The sequence below is a fragment of the Bubalus kerabau genome, chromosome 16, assembly GCF_029407905.1.
Source record: "Bubalus kerabau isolate K-KA32 ecotype Philippines breed swamp buffalo chromosome 16, PCC_UOA_SB_1v2, whole genome shotgun sequence".
Taxonomy (NCBI): Eukaryota; Metazoa; Chordata; class Mammalia; order Artiodactyla; family Bovidae; genus Bubalus; species Bubalus kerabau.
The window spans coordinates 34,002,311-34,018,437 of NC_073639.1; the positions used below are offsets into that span (position 1 = coordinate 34,002,311).

Here is a 16,127-nt window from a genome sequence, read left to right on the forward strand (position 1 = left end):
CTCCAACCGCCTCCAGCCAGTGGAGCCGGTCACGTGACTCCCAACATGTGGCTCTTCAGCGCGGTACTGTCTACGCAAGTGGAGGTGCCTGGCTGCGCTTCCAGCGGCGGACAGGACTGGGAGGCTGTGAGTTCTCATCTGGGAAGGGATCCGGGAGAACCAGGTCTGTAAAAAGAGATTTAGTAGCCCAAACACGACAGAGCAGCAAAATCAACCGTGTGGGACTAACCAAGTTTAGTTTTTGTTCCTAGAGTAACCCTTGCACTTTCTATTAGAAATCGCTTTAAAATCTTCTCCTTTAAATGTAGCAGGGGTCCTCTGTCTAGTCACTGTCTCAGTGTCTGGTTTTACTGACTGTACCCCCATAATATAATTCAACACATTTCTCTTTATCCTGTATTTTATTTAATTTGGTAATTCTATCCAGAGCAGTGGTGCTCAGTCAGACGACTGCACAAATTGGAGGTGTTGGTAGGGGGTGGAGGGAGAAACGGGTTTGTGCCCGGGTATCTGTGTTTGAATTTGAATTCCCCAGGTAATTTTAATGTGCAGAGTTGGGAACGTGTTCTAGAACATTGGAGAAGGCGATGGCATCCCACTCCAGTACTCTTGCCTGGAAAATCCCACGGACGGAGGAGCCTGGTAGGTTGCAGCCCATGGGGTCGCGAAGAGTCGGACACGACTGAGCGACTTCCCTTCCCTTCTAGAACAGCGGTTCACAAGCTGATTTTAGGATACCTTTTCACTCATGTAGAAGACTGCAAAGAAGCTACTGTTTTTATGTTATATATTGATATTAATCATTTCAGAAATAGTAACAGAAAATTTAAAAAAAAACCTCATTTAAAATAACAGTAAACCCCTATATAAGTAACATTTTTATATTAAAGTACAATCATTTTGCCAACAAAAAATGTTGTGAGAACAGCCTTGTTTTACATTTTTTGCTGCTGCTGCTGCGTCTTTTTAAATGTCTGGCTTAAAAGCCTGATTTACACAGCTGCTTTTGCATTCCGTTTGCTGCAATAGTGCCCAACATACATGTAACTGCTGGAAAACTCCATTATACACTAATGAGGCAATGTGTGAAAGAGGCCAAAAATGTCCTATTATTATTAATAAAGAAATATATTCTGATTTCCTCTTTACAACTTGTTTGATGGTTTCTACTAAAGGAAGGAAGCTTCCATTTTATCATCTCTTACTCTGCAGGACTTGCAGTCTTTAAACACATCTATAAAATGTGAGATGAGTTACTGGCTTTTTTGAACTTTAGTTTGCATTTTTAAATTTATTATCCCAAGTGTGTTGTAACACTTTTAATAGTGCTTGTCACTAGTAAAAAACCAAATATTTTGGCCAGAAGCATTCCAGAGCAGGAATTTTGTTAATCTTTTGGTGACCTCATAAAACTAGTTGGCAAGTCCTACTGGTACCATGTTTGATGCTACCTTCCTTTTCTTAGTGGCTCACTTGACTCAACTGGTTTTTCAGCCTGAGTTTCTTTGTATATTGTATGCTGCTGACATATTAATCTTTCTAAAGCAATTTCACTTATCATTATTCCTAGCTTGAAAAATTAAAAGTTTTCTCACTGCCTTGACTTCAAAATCCTTTGTGAAATCCATCACAAATTCAAGAAGTGATGGGCATTTTACCTGCAAAGATCTGGAAAATGAAAGACTTCATTCTCTTTTAAGGTAATTTGAAGCACTTAGGAAGAAATTTAAAGGGGAATTTCCCGAATCACACTCCAAGCAAGAATGTCTCTTTAAGGTGCCAAAAGAAGTTTAAAGGAACCATCTCTGGTCACAGGAAACAGAAGTTATTTTCAGAAGTCAGAAAAGCCTGCTGCTGCTCCCCAGGGCAATTTTCTCTCCCTTCCCTTTTTGCCCCCCTTTCTGCCCTCCCCTGACATGACTCTGTAGTTAACAGTGTTTATAGCATGTTCCTTTATGATATGCTCAAGCTTACTTTTGACATATATTGTTAGAAGACAGCAAAAGTGAAAGTACTTAGAAGTGTAGCTTTTTTTTTTGACCCTATTAAAGAGCTCTGAATCATCTCTTCAATAGATTAAGCTGAAAATGTTTATTTTAATTTGCTGCTTTGCATTTTATTTACTGATTTACTGAATGAAAAAAGTTCTGGTGATTTATATGTTGATATTAAAAATAGAGAGTCTCAGGGCCTTTGCAGTGTTCACTTTTTCCTTAGGAATCAGCTTGGTTAGTTTCCCCACTTACTGCAGATCTGAGGCCATCCAAGCAACCCTTTCCCTGGCCACTCTGTCTCTCACACTTCATACTCCATTTTCTTGCTTCACTCTTTTTCTTTTAGCTTTTGTTTTACTTATTTGTGGTCTACCTCTCCCACTAGAACATAAGCTCCATGAGGGTAGCAATTTTTGGCTGTTTTGTTCATTGCTGTATCTCTGGCATTCAGAACAGTGCTTGGTACAGAGCAGAAACATACTAAATGTTTGTTGGATGAATGGACAAAAAGTCAACACAACTGCAAACAAACCTCTGCACATCTTTATTAAAAACTATCAATATAGCGCAAAAATAACTTCAGTTATATAGAAGTACAACTCTAAAAAAATTAATTTCCACACAGTACAGTATATAAAGTTTTAGTAATATTTATTAAAGTATTTTAAAATATTCAAAGTATAAATCCTCATTTTAAAAGTGTTTAGTGCTGAATAATTTTTCTTTAACCTCTGAGCCACCAGGGAAGCCATTGAATAATTTTTCTTAGCTTTCCAACATTTTGTACAGTAGAGGGTATGATTTAGATGACTCCATTGTTTTCAACCAATGGATATTTAATAATAAGTAGTGGTGGTGGTGGTAGCAGCTGCTGACACTTTTATAGCACATAATGTGTGCCAGGCACTATTTAGAGCGAAATCACACAGACAACAATAATTATTCACAATGTTATTTTCAAGAATGTTCAAAGTGGAAAAACCTAGTAAATTGGTTTCATAGCTCTTCCCATTTGTATCAGAAATATAAAAAAGCAGGGACTGCAATTTACTAACTTGCCAGTATGCATCATCCTTGAGGTCCCTTGGCACAAAAAGAGAAATTCCCTTTTCTAACATGACAAAACAAACAAAGAGACAAAAAAGAGAAATGGAGAATGGGGGTTGAAATCTGAAATGTAATTTTGTGGGGGGACAGGACTAAAAAATATATGATGGTGGTAAGACAGCACTTGCTTTTTTTTTTTTTTAATGCTGGAAATATAGTCTTTTGCATTACAGTCTTTGGTGAAAAAGAACGTTTGCAGGATGCTAATAAAATCCAACCTAAGAATGTTTCTATACCTGCAAGAGCATTCTACGTCCCTCTTTATTTAAAGTTGCAGACAGGCACTTATTGTCCAGTGAGTCGCATCTACTCTCAGGTGTGAATCTGAACATATATGGAAAAATGAGCAGCTAAGTTTACAGTACTTACCACACTTATTTTGATATCTATTTAGAGATAAGAGCCAAGATAATATTTGGTTTTCTTTCTTAAAAATACAATGTCTCTGCAACATGCATATTATATAGCACATCTGCAATACTTCACATGACTTGGCTTTATATAAGATCAGTAGTTTGTCTTTTTATTTCAGTTATTAAATAGTGGTCTTCTGATTCTTTGAGACCAGGAAAACAGTTCAACAGATCAAAATTTCACTAAGTGAAACAAAAAGTTCCTAATGGTAAGTCCCAAGTTCAGTCTGTTTGAAAATCTGAGGTGATCAATGGCTGCATTTATGAATAATTCTCCATATTAAAAATAGCTTCATGGTGTTTGAGGGAACATTATCAAGAAATTTAAGACATTTACTAAATACTCTTAAACAATACTTTGATACTTATATATGTGCACAAGCAGTCCTAAGACAGTAGTAAAGAGTCTATCATTTGACCAAAATTATAATCTGAAGGGGAGGATATTGCAAGCCATTTTCTACCAAGTTTCTTGCTCTGTTTTGAATGCCAAAATTAAGGCCCACAAGTCACTAATAGGACAGGTATAGTGGTTTGCATCTTCAATACCTGGGGGGAAATCTCAAACTCCCGACAGAGGGATAATAGTGTTTCTTCTAAGACCAAATATTTAAAATGGTGCATCCACACCATTTTACACTACGTTTTTCAGTTAATTCTGATTAAGCTGGAGGTCTCATGCTTGAGGTAGGGAAAGGCAGAGACTGGCTTTAGATGTGCTGGTGTAATTTGCCTTCCAAAGGTAAATCCTGAAGAAGAGAGAACCCAGTGCTATAAAGTCATGGGGGCATCTGAGAATTCAGGAGAATCTACTGGGTAAATGTCAATTAAGAATTGTCATTTTCTTCCTTCCTTTCAATCGGCCAAATTCTGACAGCTAAAGAAAATTCTGATCTTAGTAACTTTCTTTCTCTATTCATGGTCAAATAAATTATTGTTCACTAAATAATTAAAAATTATTGTTCATTGTACCCCTTTGGGGAAACCCAATACATCCAGATTTGTAAGGCAAAACTTTGTATTGATTGGAAGTCGCCATAGAATTTCTTTAGTTAACTTTTTCAGTGTTTTCAACATGATAGGATTTTTTTAAAAAGATTTACATATAACTTTCCTAAAATTCATGAACTTGTATAAAATATGTGTATACCTGAATATATTTCAAAAAAGAGAAAAACAATGAAAGTATATGAACAAATAGTTTAAAAATATATATCCTAGTCAAAATAGAACTGACTTGAATGAGTAAAGAAAATCAAGTAAATAAAAAAGTCAGTTTAATTTTCACCCTTCTCTTCCCCCACAGTGAGGTATCTACTAAAACACCTAAAAGAAAAGTATCTGATCTAAGAAGGAATCAGTACTTAACATTACAAATTTAGGTACCAAATAACAGGTTAGAGGGAAAAAATTGCACATTTTACTGAAGAGGATCTTTAGACACCTCAAAGCAATCATTTCATTTGTACATGAAAAATCTGAGCTCAGAGAGGTACAAAAACTTGCTCATGGTCACAACACTAATTAGTAACAGAACCTGGTCATCTCTTCCCAATATCATGATTATTTTGCCAGATATCAATATTAGTCGAGAAAAATACACAAAAAATTGGGTATTTTTCCAAGATAAACATTCTTATATTAATTTTACATAAAATACATCACATTATTTCAAATCAGTAAATAAATTAATGTTATATACCAAAATGGAAAATAAGTTAACAATCTCTTCTTCATATTTTGATCAAGTATTTTCTTCAAAAGTCTCAGAATAAGATTTAGTGCATCAAATCCAGCAGCGTATCATCTCAGTCTTCATCAGCCTTATGTTCAATATTGATTAGTGAAAAGAAGTTAAACCTTTTCTCTTTGTGGACAGATTTCAGCAGTTCTAACCCTGCTTGATGGTCTGTGCACAGTGTTGCTATGCATCAAGAAAATATAGCTACAAGGTTAATCCAAAGAACAGTTTAAAAGCCATTTCAATGGCAATTTCTGTAACTGAGTCATGAAAACAGACATAAAGTTCTTGAAGTTTGGGATGAAGAAAGAGTCTCCTGTAGAGAAAAAGAACACACTAATTTCAGAAATTCCAAGAGGAAAAAACTCCAACTCTCTAATATATTTTACTACATCCTTTGGTTTCTGAAAGAATAAGTCATAAATTCAACCACTAATCTAAATCTACAGTAGGAGGAAATGCAGCTAGATTTATAATTAAATAATCTATGCCTTCAGTTCAGTTCAGTTCAGTTGCTCAGTCATGTCTGACTCTTTGCAACCCCATGAACTGCAGCACGCTAGGCCTCCCTGTCCATCACCAACTCCCGGAGTTCACTCAAACTCACATCCATCGAGTCGGTGATGCCATCCAGCCATCTCATCCTCTGTCGTCCCCTTCTCCTCCTGCCCCCAATCCCTCCCAGCATCAGAGTCTTTTCCAATGAGTCAACTCTTCGCATGAGGTGGCCAAAGTACTGGAGTTTCAGCTTTAGCATCATTCCTTCCAAAGAAATCTCAGAGCTGATCTCCTTCAGAATGGACTGGTTGGATCTCCTTGCAGTCCAAGGGACTCTGAAGAGTCTTCTTCAACACCACAGTTCAAAAGCATCAATTCTTCGGCACTCAGCTTTCTTGACAGTCCAACTCTCACATCATACACGACTACTGGAAAAACCATAGCCTTGCCTAGACAGACCTTTGTAGACAAAGTAATGTCTCTGCTTTAGAATATGCTATCTAGGTTGGTCATAAGTTTCCTTCCAAGGAGTAATCGTCTTTAAATTTCATGGCTGCAGTCACCATCTGCAGTGATTTTGGAGCCCAAAAAAATAAAGTCTGACACTGTTTCCACTGTTTCCCCATCTATTTCCCATGAAGTGATGGGACCAGATGCCATGATCTTTATTTTCTGAATGTTGAGCTTTAAGCCAACTTTTTCACTCTCCTCTTTCACTTTCGTCAAGAGGCTCTTTAGTTCCTTTTCACTTTCTGCCGTAAGGGTGGTGTCATCTGCATATCTGAGGTTATTGATATTTCTCCTGGCAATCTTGATTACTTCATGGCAAACAGATGGGGAAATAGTAGAAACAGTGGCTGACTTTTTTTAGGGCTCCAAAATCACTGCAGATGGTGATTGCAGCCATGAAATTAAAAGACGCTTACTCCTTGGAAGGAAAGTTATGACCAACCTACACAGCATATTAAAAAGCAGAGACATTACTTTGTCTACAAAGATCCATCTAGTCAAGGCTATGGTTTTTCCAGTGGTCATATATAGATGTGAGAGTTGGACTATAAAGAAAGCTGAGCACCAAAGAATTGATGCTTTTGAACTGTGGTGTTGGAGAAGACTCTTGAGAGTCCCTTGGACTGCAAGGAGATCTAACCAGTCCATCCTAAAGCAGATCAGTCCTGGGTGTTCATTGGAAGGGCTGATATTAAAGCTGAAACTCCAATATTTTGGCCACCTGATGTGGAGAGCTGACTCATTTGAAAAGACCCTGATGCTGTGAAAGATTGAGGGCAGGAGTAGAAGGGGATGACAGAGGATGAGATGGTTGGATGGCATCACCGACTCAATGGACATGGGTTTGGGTAGACTCTGGCAGTTGGTGACGGATAGGGAGGCCTGGTGTGCTGTGGTTCATGGGGTCACAAAGAGTTGGACACAACTGAGCGACTGAACTGAACTGACCCATTTTTCAATTGGGTTTTTTGTTGTTGAGTTGTATGAGCTGTTTGTGTATTTTGAAGATTAAGCCTTTGTTGATTACATAATTTGCAAATATTTTCTCTCATTTCATAGGTTGTCTTTTTTTTAATGTTTTTCTTTAATGTACAAAAGCTTGTAAGTCTGATTACATCCCATTTGCTTCTTTAGTTTTTATTTCTATTGCCTTGGGAGACTGACCTTTAAAAAAAGTTAAAATATAGCCAGCTATATCTGTCTCTCTCTCTCCATAGAATATTCATCCATAAGTACATAGATATTTAAGCATGTTTCATATTTCTTCTGCTGGATGTAAGATCATCAGATGCAACGACTGTGTCTTTTTCTTTGTGTTTGCCAGTCCACCTGAGCATCACCACATACATTTTGCCAAGCACAGCTCCATTTACTAACCTTACATATTTATAAGTGACTGTGTGTCAGGTGCTGTGCCAGTGGGGGACAAGACAGATACAATTCCTGATCTCATAAAACTGACACTCCAGTGACAGAGAGAAAGATGATAAACAAGAAAATTAAAGGGGCGATAGAGGAGAGAATAACTTTAATGTGGGAGAGAGATGACAGTTTGTCTCTTTGACAGGAGATGATACCACTGGTCTGAATATCGAGGAGCCAGATAGGCAAAGGTTAAGTAGAACATCCCACATGGAAGGAACAGCAGGAGCAGAGTTCAGCTGGTGCCAGTGTGGCTGTGCACAGTGGCTGGAGGACGAGAGTGACAGGAGGCGGAAACACAGAGGTGGCCGGGGGACAGATAGGGCCAGGTCTTGTAGCTGGTTGGGGACAGGGGGAAGAGAGGGAAGGGAAGGGGGAAAGAAAAGAGGAAAGAGGGAGAGAAAAAAAGTTAGAGACAGAAGGAAATAGCAATGGGTATGAACTCATTACCTTTTAGTGTCTTACTAGTACAATGTTGTAAGATAAGTGAATTAGGTTTTTTTTTTAAATAAAAAAAAGACTTGGTAAGAATTTTAAAGGCGTTATTTAGTAAGCAGAATTCTAAAATACACTAAATATTAGAATTATGTTAATAAACTCATGTTGTGTGTTGTGTTCAGTTGCTCAGTCATGTCTGACTTTTTGCAGCCCTATGAACTGTAGCCCACCAGGTTCCTCTGTCCATGGGGTTTCCCAGGCAAGAATACTGGAGTGTTTTGCCATTTCCTCCTCCAGGGGATCTTCCTGACCCAGGGATCAAACCCACATCTTCTGCATTACAAGCAGCAATAAATCCATGCTTATATCTTAAAATGTTTATCTCCTTTACCCCCTTTTTAACATTTAAAAATATTTTCTTCCACTTACCCTACTACCCAGTAAGCCATAACTGGTGGTGTTTTCCTCTGATCAGTCCAGTTTTCAGGTGAGCATTCAAACAATACACCATGTTCTTTCACAGGGTTCAGAGAAGACACTGAATTTGTTGAACCTGAATGATCTTTACCATTTAGTGCTTTCTTTTTCTGTAAATTAATAGGTATTATTAGTCTTGGCTGGTATTAATAGTGCTGCTTTAAATGTTTTCATATATAGATTTGAACTGGCTGATCCTAATACCATAAGTGCCCACAATGACATTCTTCTTTCTCCTTACCTGCAGGAAAATTTCCACCCTTCCTCATACTTTAAATGCCATCTCCGACAAGAGACTTCACGGATAAAGTTTCTCTTGACTCTCCAAGGACACATTTGTTTCACAGCCTCACCTTATTAATATTTACACTATATTAGCAGTTTATAGGTTTTTCTTCCCCAGTACATTAGAACCTTTTTCCCAGGGCAGAGACTATATACCGTTCATCTCTGTATTCCTTGAAAGCAGTTGTGTTTGGGTACACAGTAGATGCTTAATGAATAGATTACTAATGAGTTACTAAATGAGTAGATGATTTTATAATGTATTTAAAACACATACACTTAAAGCAGTATTTTTCCTTTGAAGCATACTCTCTAAATTTCTCACATTAAATCATTAGCAAACCAATGACCCACTTGGAATATAAAGACTTTCTGTAAGGCTCAGGCCAAAACAGTGGAGTGATCCTTGATTCTTCTTCTTTCAAAATGCTTATTGAAGACACAGATCCTTTTGGCTCATCCTCCATTATATCTGCAAGATCCAGAGCCCACTGATATTTCTTGCTTTGAGAATTTCCGCAGTTCCTTGCCTCCCACCCTCTCTATCTACCCTGCAAGCTTGTTCAGAGTAGCCTGAGTGATCCTTTGAAAACTAAGGAACATGTCCTTGCTCTTCTCAGAACTACCCAGGAACTTCCCATCTTCTTCCGGATAAATCTCAAAAAGTCCTTAGCCTATCAGGCCTTGCATGACCCAGTCCTGCTGCTTTTGCCATCTCAACTCGTACTGCTCTCCTCCTGACTCAGGCTGCTCCTGCGCACTCTTAGCCTTCCTACCTCCATGGCTGTATACTGGCTGTTCCTTCCGTCTGGAAGCTCAGCTTCCACATTTGCCACATGGCTTTGTCCCTCAATTCCTTCTGGTGTCTGTTCAAATATTACTTGACATGATCAGAGGGATCTTTCAAAATAGTAACCACCACCTCGCATCCTTACTCTGTTTTGTTATAATTGCTGTTGAAACTTACCCTACCTGATATATTAAACTGCCTGCTAATTCATTAGCTTCCCCTGCTAGAATATAGACGTCATGATGAAAGAGACTTTTTGTTCACTGCTGTATCCCCAGCATCTTGAGTAGTATCTGGTGAATGGTCGGTACCTCTATGTTTAAATAATAGGGGAAAGGCTAATTTATATTACTAAGTAAGTTAATGAAATGAACCTTACAGAATCTATTAGTATGTTAAACAGGAAAGGAGGAGCATAAGAATGCAAAGCACACAGAGATACACAGTCAAACATAACATTTTGCCGAATACCAGTTTCTGGTAGCTCAAAGAAGAAATCCTATAAGACAAAGAGTTTCACTGCTGAATGAGTCCTAAGAGATGATATAATTCAGCTCATTCACTTTATAACTGAGGAAATTGGAAAAGTTGAGGCCCAGTCTAGGAGTCCTTATTCCCAGCCCAATGTTCTTCCACTGTTACACCTAAGTTCTTCACAAATTTAGCAACCTTGGTGCATGTATTGCTATACACATTACATTCATTTTCCAGTCTTCTTTATTTTGTTTTTTTTGGCAGTATGATGTTTGACCAGTCACAAATAAACTTCTATATATTTATGTTTCTCAAGAAATTTAATACTTATCTTTCCCTGCTATTAAAACTATGTAATTGAGATTTTAATTGTATACAACATTACTACTTTTCTGGAGGTACAGTATTAAATAAAACTTCATTCTGGATTGAAAAGCAAGCAAGCAACCAACCAACCAAGTGGCTAAAACATATATAACACTATTGTGTAAATTATGTACTTTATTCCTTTATATTCCAGATACCTTATCCTGCCTTTGAAAACTTAAAAAATTTTCAGTTACAAAATGGTAGAGATAAATGTCCAAATAATGGCTGAATCACAGATATCAAATATGGGAGGCAAGTTTACATTACAAACTACTATATTCTATTTTGCTATAGAAACACACAGGCCCACCATTTCCTGAAACAGTAATCTGGGACATCAAACTCAGAATTATGAAAGAAAGTTTTAAAGTTAAGTACAGTGAATATAATCCTTTGGCATTCAAATTAGATGGAATGACTATTAAAAAAATTAAATGAAAATAGTTATTGCTAAAGAGTTTCAGACAGAATATTTAGAGATCTGGAAGTAAAATTGGCAGAGAGCTGTATTTATAGTAGTGCCCTACCTCTTTAGCCAACGTCTGCTGGAAAACTGCACGAATGGAGAGACAACACTGATGGAAATTCTTTATCAGTTGAGGGTGGATTGAGCCACTCAGCTGTGCCACCTCTTCATGGGTAGGAGTAATGAAGATCCCTTGCACTGTTTCTAAGGCAACATAATGGAAAAGTGTGTTCTCAGGACCAGATGTCAATCTTGAAAAAAAAGGAATTAGATATTAGAGTAAACTTAAAAATGCTGCTTCGTTTTGAATTTTGTAGATGTCTAATAAGCTTCTAACTATGATAGAACATTAGGAGTATAATTAGGGGAAAAAAACTAGGCCAAACATTGAAATTCCCACTTCCTCCTTATCTGAAATACAGGCTAGGGTTATTTATCAGTTCGCTTAATGGAGGCAAATACTACATGTTATTCAAGGATAAACACCAATTCATTTGCAAGTAACTTAATCATCCCCTTGCTAAACAACCCAAACTGGCTAAAGCCCTCTTTTTCCATGGTTGGTGATGAATAACTCAGCCTGAGTCTGGCCCAGATATCTACAAGCCATAAACAAGGTATCAGTCTAGGGTGCACCACATACAAAAACACATTCCAACAAACTAAGATTTTCAGTTAGTAGCTTAGTAGCAATAGTCTCTTACCATGACAGTCAAATGGACCATCCTGAAGAAAAATAAAATCAGTATTACGAACTACAAAGCTGAGTTGACATTCTAGAATCCATGGCAATTACTAGAAGTATTCCACTGCTTTTCATCATTACAGTCTCTCATATGTTCTCTTACTATTTTTACTTCTCCATTCTTTTCTATCCTTTCTTCCCCTACTGGGGTTTGAGACTCCAGCAGAACCTATAAGTACTGCTTATTTCTACCAGTGGTAAGAAGAGTAAAGAACAATGGCAGTGACAATGAAATAATGGTAATACCGAATGCCCTCTGTGTGCCAGGGTAGGTGCTTTAAAATATCTTAGGCTTAATTCTCATAATTACCCTGTAAGACAGTAACTACTACTATCCTCATTTTGGGAGTCTAGTGGCTCAGATGGTAAAGCACCTGCCTACAGTGTGGGAGACCTGGGTTCAATCCCTGGGTCAGGAAGATCCCCTGGAGAAGGAAATGGCAACCCACTCCAGTACTCTTGCTTGGAAAACCCCATGGACAGAGGAGCCTGGTAGGCTACAGTCCACAGGGTCGCAAAGAGTCAGACACAACTGAGCAACTTCACTTCACTTCATCCTCATTTTAACCAAAATCAATGTTCAGAGGACTTGGATTAACTTGTTTGAGGTCACACAGCTCCAGTGTCAGAGCTTAGCTGATTCTGAGGCCTGCTCTACTACACCTTGCTTTTTCCTGATTGTCAGTCTGTAAACATATGGACCAAAATCCCCCATCAGCACCTCCTGTTAAACTGTTGATTAGGCAGCAAGATCAGAATAACTTTTTATCACTGACTAATGGTCTTGGTTTTCTTTAGAGAGGCCAAAGATAGGCAGGGAAGGAGATCATCTATAAATTTTTCTCATACTTTTCCATAGAGTGGTGGGTTCATTAACAACTGGTGGCTGGTATTTTTTCAATTAAGTAAAAAATAATCAAAATACAAAAACTGTAATTATTCAAAAAGAAAATAATTGAAAACATACCATTTAATTCTGAGGTTTTCACATTCAAGAAAAGGTACAGAAAAGGAATGATTCTTTTAAAAAGAGTTATTAGTAATGTTCATATTTAGGGAGGTTTAGAATTAAAATTTATATTAACTTCTTTAGTTTTCTCTCAGAACAATTCCACAACACAATGAGCAGCTCTGGTTCTTGAAAATCATAAATTAACTCAGTGTGTATTAACTTACTCAGTGTATAAACTGTAAGTTTAAAAATCATCAAATAAGCAATTATCCAATGGAAGGACAAGTATTTATTTTTAAAACATGCAGATTAAATCGGATTTGTTCTTCAGAAAGGTCACTCCTATAGCAGAGGATAGATTCAGGATAGGATAGGAATTGAGAACTGGTTGCAGTATAACCAGGTGAGAGAACAGGAGCTTGAACTAGGGTACAATTATTAGGTGCTGGGTGGATTCAAGAATTACTAGAATGCAGAATGGATAAGACTTGTTTACTGAGTGGAATATTTTCCACATATTATTTAGTATATTATATATTTTTATTTTATGAAACAAATTAGGATAGTATATTACACCCCAGTCTATATCACACTTTTTAAATTAACTATATAGTTTGAACATCTTTCCATGTCAGTAAGGAGAATAAATATGCCTCTGTAGCATCCTTTTAAATAGGAGAGTCTATGATTTACATCACATATTAATTTATGCTTAAAAACAATTATAAATTTATATTGTTACAATATAACCTTTTGTTAAGCTATAAACTTGGAAAAAGTATTTCCTTTTACTAGATATAAAGCCCAAATAACATATATATACATACATATTAAAATAATATACAGAGGTAATAAAAATTCAGAGCAGTAGTTTTTGTTAAATGGAAGATTAGGGATTGGGGAAGTTATTACAGGCTTCCACCAGAGGTTTGATTTAGATTTCTTTGTTTAAAAAATATTTTTGTTTTTTAAAATAACTAATTTTCTTTAACTACTAAAATATTAAACATCACATTAAATTCCAAATTTTAACATGTTAGATTTTCAATGCATTATTTTATGAAGACAAATTACCTTGTTTTTGCCCTGACTTTATGAAAAAAGTTTTTCCTGACAACTCTGTGAAACATATGTATGAACTTAATATAAAACATTTCAATGATTAAGAAGGTGGTAGCTCTAAAATGTCTTTTTAAACATTTATTTTTAATTGGAGGGTAATTGCTTTACAATGTTGTGTTGGTTTCTGCCATACAACGATGTGAATCAGCCCTAAGTATACATATGTCCCCTCACTTCTTCCCAGCCCCTCACCTTACCCTACCCCTCTAGGTTGTCACAGAGTGCTGGGTTGAGCTCCCTGTGTTATACAGCAACTTCCCACTAGCTACGTATTTTTATACATGGTGATGTATATATTTCCATGCTACTCTCTCAGTTGGTCCCACCCTCTTCTCCTGCTGTATCCATAAATCTGTTCTCTATGTCTGTGTCTCTATTCCTTCCCTACAAATAGGTTCATCAGTACTGTTTTTTTAGATTCCATATATATGTGTTAATATACAATATTTTTTAAAATTAATTTGTTAGCACTGGGTCTTTGTTGCGGCATGCAGGATCTTCAGCTGTGACATGTGGGATCTAGTTCCCTGACCAGGGACCGAATCCAGGCCCCCCTGCATTGGGAGCACAGAGTCTTCGTCACTGGACCACCAGGGAAATCCCCAATATTTGTTTTTCTCTTTCTGACTTACTTCACTCTGTATAACAGGCTCTAGGTTCATCCACCTCACCAGAACTGATTCAAATGTGTTCCTTTTTATGTCCGAGTAATATTGAACAGCTTTTTTTTCCTTTTAATGTGAATTTGATTTGTACATGTCTGCTTGCTCTAATGAAAGTGTGCTGCTGCTGCTGCTGCTGCTAAGTCGCTTCAGTCGTGTCCGACTCTGTGCGACCCCATAGACGGCAGCCCACCAGGCTCCCCTATTCCTGGGATTCTCCAGGCAAGAACACTGGAGTGGGTTGCCATTTCCTTTTCCAATGCGTGAAAGTGAAAGTGAAGTTGCTCAGTCGAGTCCGACTCTTAGCAACCCCATGGATTGCAGCCCACCAGGCTCCTCCATCCATAGGATTTTCTAGGCAAGAAGAGTACTGGAATGGCGTGCCATTGCCTTCTCTGATGCATGCTATCATAATACCATACAAAGCTTAGGAAGGAAGCCCTGCAAGTCACCACATAATAGCTGCTGCACAAGAAGAAGTGAATTGGTAACAGTTCGTATTTTAATAATTATAGACAGATTAAGTTCTAAACATGCTTCTCCCACTCAGCACCTTTCACATCAGAATTCCCTATTTACTTCTACCTATTTCCTAAAGAGGGTGTCATACGTCAATTCCCTGGCTCCAGACTCTGATAGGGAGATATGCAGGGAGGAAGTTTATTAGGGAGGACTTTTGGGGACAATGGGGGTAAGCAAGAAGGAAGCAGGACTGAGCAGAGGGAAAAGCTGAACTGTGCTCCAGTTGAGACAGAGGACTCAGCAGATACTGCCAGGATGTTTGAAACTTGGATGGCTTTTCAGAGTTTTGTTGAATTTAATAGGGGCCAAGCCTGTAGTCACTTATCGATTAGTCATTAGATGTTACTCCTAGGGAGAGGTTCTAAGATTGGCAGAGTTAATAAACTTCCAAGTTGGACAAGGCCAGGGTAGGGGGACTTCACTATGAGCCATTAGCAACCAACACTCTCAAGCACTGGGAATGAGTACTCAGAGCTAAGGAGTATCTATAAAACCACAGCATCCATGAGAGTCTAAAAACAGTAAACTAATTTAAAAATTAGACACAAAAGGGAGGCTACCTGTGGAAGAGACATAAACGGAAACTTTTACATTTTGAAATACTACTTTGTCTGTTTTTTATTTCTTATGTTTCTTATATGCACAATGAAAAATATCAGGGAAATAGCATAGCTATCTTCTTTCATATATAAGACATATCATATTTGCTGAAGAAAATCTATATGTTATGGAACTGCACTTTTTCACTGTAAAATTTCCTCGACAGAGAGTTAAGTGAAAAAGAATGAAACAAGGAAGTTTCTTACTTTACTGTGTTATATATATCCAGTTCTTTTTCTGAAAGGTCCTTTTTCAGGTTCCCCAAATGAAATGGATTGGGAAGAACAGACTTCTTTTTAGTGACCTGAAAAGTATTATTAAGTAGATCTGTTTATATCTAAGAATAGAAATCAAACAGAAGATATAATGTAAAACTAGAAGTCTTTCAAGGAGAACTACTTATTATTTTTCAATGTTTCTGTTAGGGGAATGGCTGATCAAAACCACCCACCCTGGCCAGACAACAGTAGTTAACTACTTGCATGAGTTATCTGACAAGAGGGGTCCTAGTAAGGAATGCGGAAGTGACAGGCTACCACC

The 16,127-nt window shown here is 37.5% G+C and overlaps 1 protein-coding gene and 1 long non-coding RNA gene across 3 annotated transcripts in view; one reads left to right on the forward strand and one right to left on the reverse strand.

Annotated features, from left to right (window-relative positions):
* The first annotated feature begins 43 nt into the window (after positions 1-43).
* On the forward strand, positions 44-2,190 carry LOC129629578 (uncharacterized). Its single transcript, XR_008703282.1, has 2 exons — positions 44-163; positions 1,701-2,190. It is a non-coding gene; the product is annotated as an uncharacterized LOC129629578 (long non-coding RNA).
* A 341-nt stretch (positions 2,191-2,531) lies between these two features.
* The window catches only part of INTU (inturned planar cell polarity protein), an 88,307-nt gene continuing 74,711 nt past the window's right edge, over positions 2,532-16,127 (reverse strand). The window contains exons 13-16 of one of the 2 annotated variants that reach the window (XM_055549654.1): positions 15,794-15,891; positions 11,046-11,235; positions 8,553-8,710; positions 2,532-5,571 (exon numbers count right to left, since the gene is read on the reverse strand). In XM_055549654.1, the coding sequence (XP_055405629.1) occupies positions 5,460-5,571; positions 8,553-8,710; positions 11,046-11,235; positions 15,794-15,891 (558 nt within the window). In that variant the 3' untranslated portion in view covers positions 2,532-5,459. Of the gene's footprint in view, positions 5,572-7,814; positions 8,024-8,552; positions 8,711-11,045; positions 11,236-15,793; positions 15,892-16,127 lie in introns of those variants that run through there. The other variant, XM_055549655.1, reaches the window with a different exon arrangement.